The sequence below is a fragment of the Myotis brandtii genome, unplaced genomic scaffold (assembly GCF_000412655.1).
Source record: "Myotis brandtii unplaced genomic scaffold, ASM41265v1 scaffold225, whole genome shotgun sequence".
NCBI lineage: Eukaryota > Metazoa > Chordata > Mammalia > Chiroptera > Vespertilionidae > Myotis > Myotis brandtii.
The window spans coordinates 4,108,766-4,111,439 of record NW_005358435.1 but is presented as its reverse complement, the minus strand read 5'-3'; the positions used below and the strand labels follow the sequence as shown (position 1 = coordinate 4,111,439).

Below are 2,674 nucleotides of genomic sequence, written 5' to 3'. Positions count from 1 at the left end.
CCCCAACACACACACAGCTCTCCCAAACAGACTCTTCTGAGTAATTCTGGCTACATGGAATGGAAGGAGCCCTCTTTAAACCAAGGGCAGTGGTAGCTCCAATCCCAGCTGGTCTGAAGAACATGGCATCAACGTCACTCTTGAAGCTGGGATAAACCTGGACAAGGGCTTTGTGTGCCAGCTGTGTTAGCGCACTAGCCCAGCAGGATGCCCCGGCACTGCTGGCTTACAGCTGGAAGCAGAGAACTCACGAAAGTCACCCTGACCTGACAGCATGTGGGGCACCTCAGCTGGGGTCTCTTGGCTGGACTCCCTCTGCCTTTGGCTGTACCTCTTCAGTGTCACCCCTGCCTCTTCTCAGCACTCGCTGGCCTTTCTAGGAGGTGTCCCACCTCCCCCAGGAGGGCATACCTGCCAGGAAGGAAGTGCCAACCTGCCTGCAGTCATCACACAGGGCTGACAGAAGCTGCTACTGAACAGGAGACAACTTTCATGAGGGCATTCTTTGGCCCTGAAGAGTCACACCACCCCTCTTTACACCGAGGGACCACTGCTTCCTTACCCACTGGAAAACCTTGTTCCCCAAACATGGGCCCTCAGACTCTTTGCCTTTTAAATTACACCAGGCAGGACACATCCCTTTCTGGCCCAGGATCTGGGTCACTCTGACAGAGATGCAGCCTCCTCCATCCCACCCAGGCACTGTGAGCTTCAGATAAGGGGTTTCTGCTTCACATGTTGGCTTCCAAGGAAAGAGGATCGGGGCCCACTTTGCACACAGCCCTGCCTTGCTCTGAGCCTGTGGGAACGCTGCTTCATGTGAGTTCACCTAGACCCCGCCCCCCTTCCAGCAAACCCCATAGGAACTCTGTCTTTTCCTCTGTTCCCCATGTGCCTGCTCCCTCATTGCAGTGGGTCAGTAAGCCCGACTGGGCCAGGACACTCCTGCTCACAAAGGAGCCAGCACTGTATGGAGGACACATGCGTGAGCTCTCCTTCCTCACCGGGTGCCTGCATTCCCGTGCAGGTACAAGATGACAGGGTGACTGGAAGCCAAGGCATCCTCGTACCACATCTGGTCCTTCCCCTGGGCGGTCTTCCACCAGACAGCGGGGACAGTGTGCCTGGAAACAAAAGCAGAGAGGAACAGCACGACCAGATGATGATGGCTGTCGAAGGAACAACTATGAAGCCAATGTCCCACCGAGCAGAGAGCAGGGGATGGGTGTGCAGAAGAGGCAAACTGTCCCTGTCTCCAGAATAAATTACTGAACTCGGAGCTCCAAGGTGTAGGGATGGCTTTTGACTGCTTACGCATATTTCCTAACTTGCAAATGGACATCTGCTGGCCATCGAGGCTCACACATAGCAGTTACTGGGGTGTGGGGACAGCTGTTTCTCCAGGAGGAACTAGAAGCTCTGTGAGGAAAAACCTCACCTGGATCGGTCACCAGGCCTTAACGTGGGACTAGCACAGAATGAGCACTTGATAAATATGAGCTGAACAACAGCATTTCCCTCATACATACCCATATCATATTTTCAAGCTGTAAGACAGTATCATGTTGCCACAAGTGCTAATTCAGCCAACACTGATCTCGTGAGCTGCACTAGAAACGTGGCCATCCTTAAAGTACCATTTCTAAAGTACAGCACATTTCAGACCCATGTCTGCAGACCCATGTCTGCAGGAGGACACGTTGCAGGCTGCCCCATCTCATGACTGAGCTTACAGTCAGCCAACTCATTCCATACCCGGCCAGGTTCTCAGAGACTCGCTCAGTCAATCTGGCCAAACCCTCCTTCAGAGAGATGCTCCAGTTAATCTTAACTCAGGCCCACATCAAATACTGTTAATCACTGGGGAGAGTCTGAATTAATAAGGCTTTCTGTAAAAGTTATTTAAATTAGTAAGAATCCTTTAAAAATGCTGTAGTCAATGGCCAATTTCTTATTTTCTAGCTCTTAAGTTTCAGCATCTCATTTCTAACATATTTTTTTACTAGTTCCAGGGATAACACTGTGGGTGTTTCTGACCACTGTAATTATCACTCTCCTATAATCATAAACCTATGGAATGGAAAGGTATATATATATAAATTTATCTTTATTGTTGAAAGTATTATATTTGTCACCCTTTTTTCCCCCATCAACCCCCTCCACCCTGCACCACCCACCACCTGTGAAAGTATTATATTTGTCACCCTTTTTTCCCCCATCATCCCCCTCCAACCTGCACCGCCCACCACCTGCCCAGGCCTTCACCACACTATTGCCTGTGTCCCTGGGTTATACATATCTATACTTATAAAAGGGTAATACGCTAATTAGACCGGGCATCTTCCGGACATCCTTCCGGATGTCCTTCCAGACAAAGCCACAGTGGCAGGGGCCAAGGCAGAGGCGGTTAGGTGCATCAGGCCAGCAGGGGAGAGCAGTTAGGGATGATCAGGTAGGCAGGGAAGAGCAGTTAGAAATGATCAGGCCAGGACAGGAGAGCAATTAGGGGCGATCAGGCTAGCAAGGGAGAACAGTTAGGAACAATCAGGCCAGGAAGGGAGAGCAGTTAGGGGCGATTAGGCAAGCAGGCAGAGAGGTTAGGGACGATCAGGCAGGCAGGCAGGTGAGCAGTTAGGAGCCAGCAGTCCCAATTGTGAGTCGGACATCCCCTGAG

The 2,674-nt window shown here is 51.1% G+C and overlaps 1 protein-coding gene across 1 annotated transcript in view; it reads right to left on the bottom strand.

Annotated features, from left to right (window-relative positions):
- ABHD12 (abhydrolase domain containing 12) overlaps nt 1-2,674 on the bottom strand; it is a 64,471-nt gene that overhangs the window by 15,251 nt on the left and 46,546 nt on the right. The window contains exon 4 of the mRNA XM_005866211.2: nt 1,005-1,124. Within this exon, the coding sequence (XP_005866273.1) occupies nt 1,005-1,124 (120 nt within the window). The remainder of the gene's footprint in view (nt 1-1,004; nt 1,125-2,674) is intronic.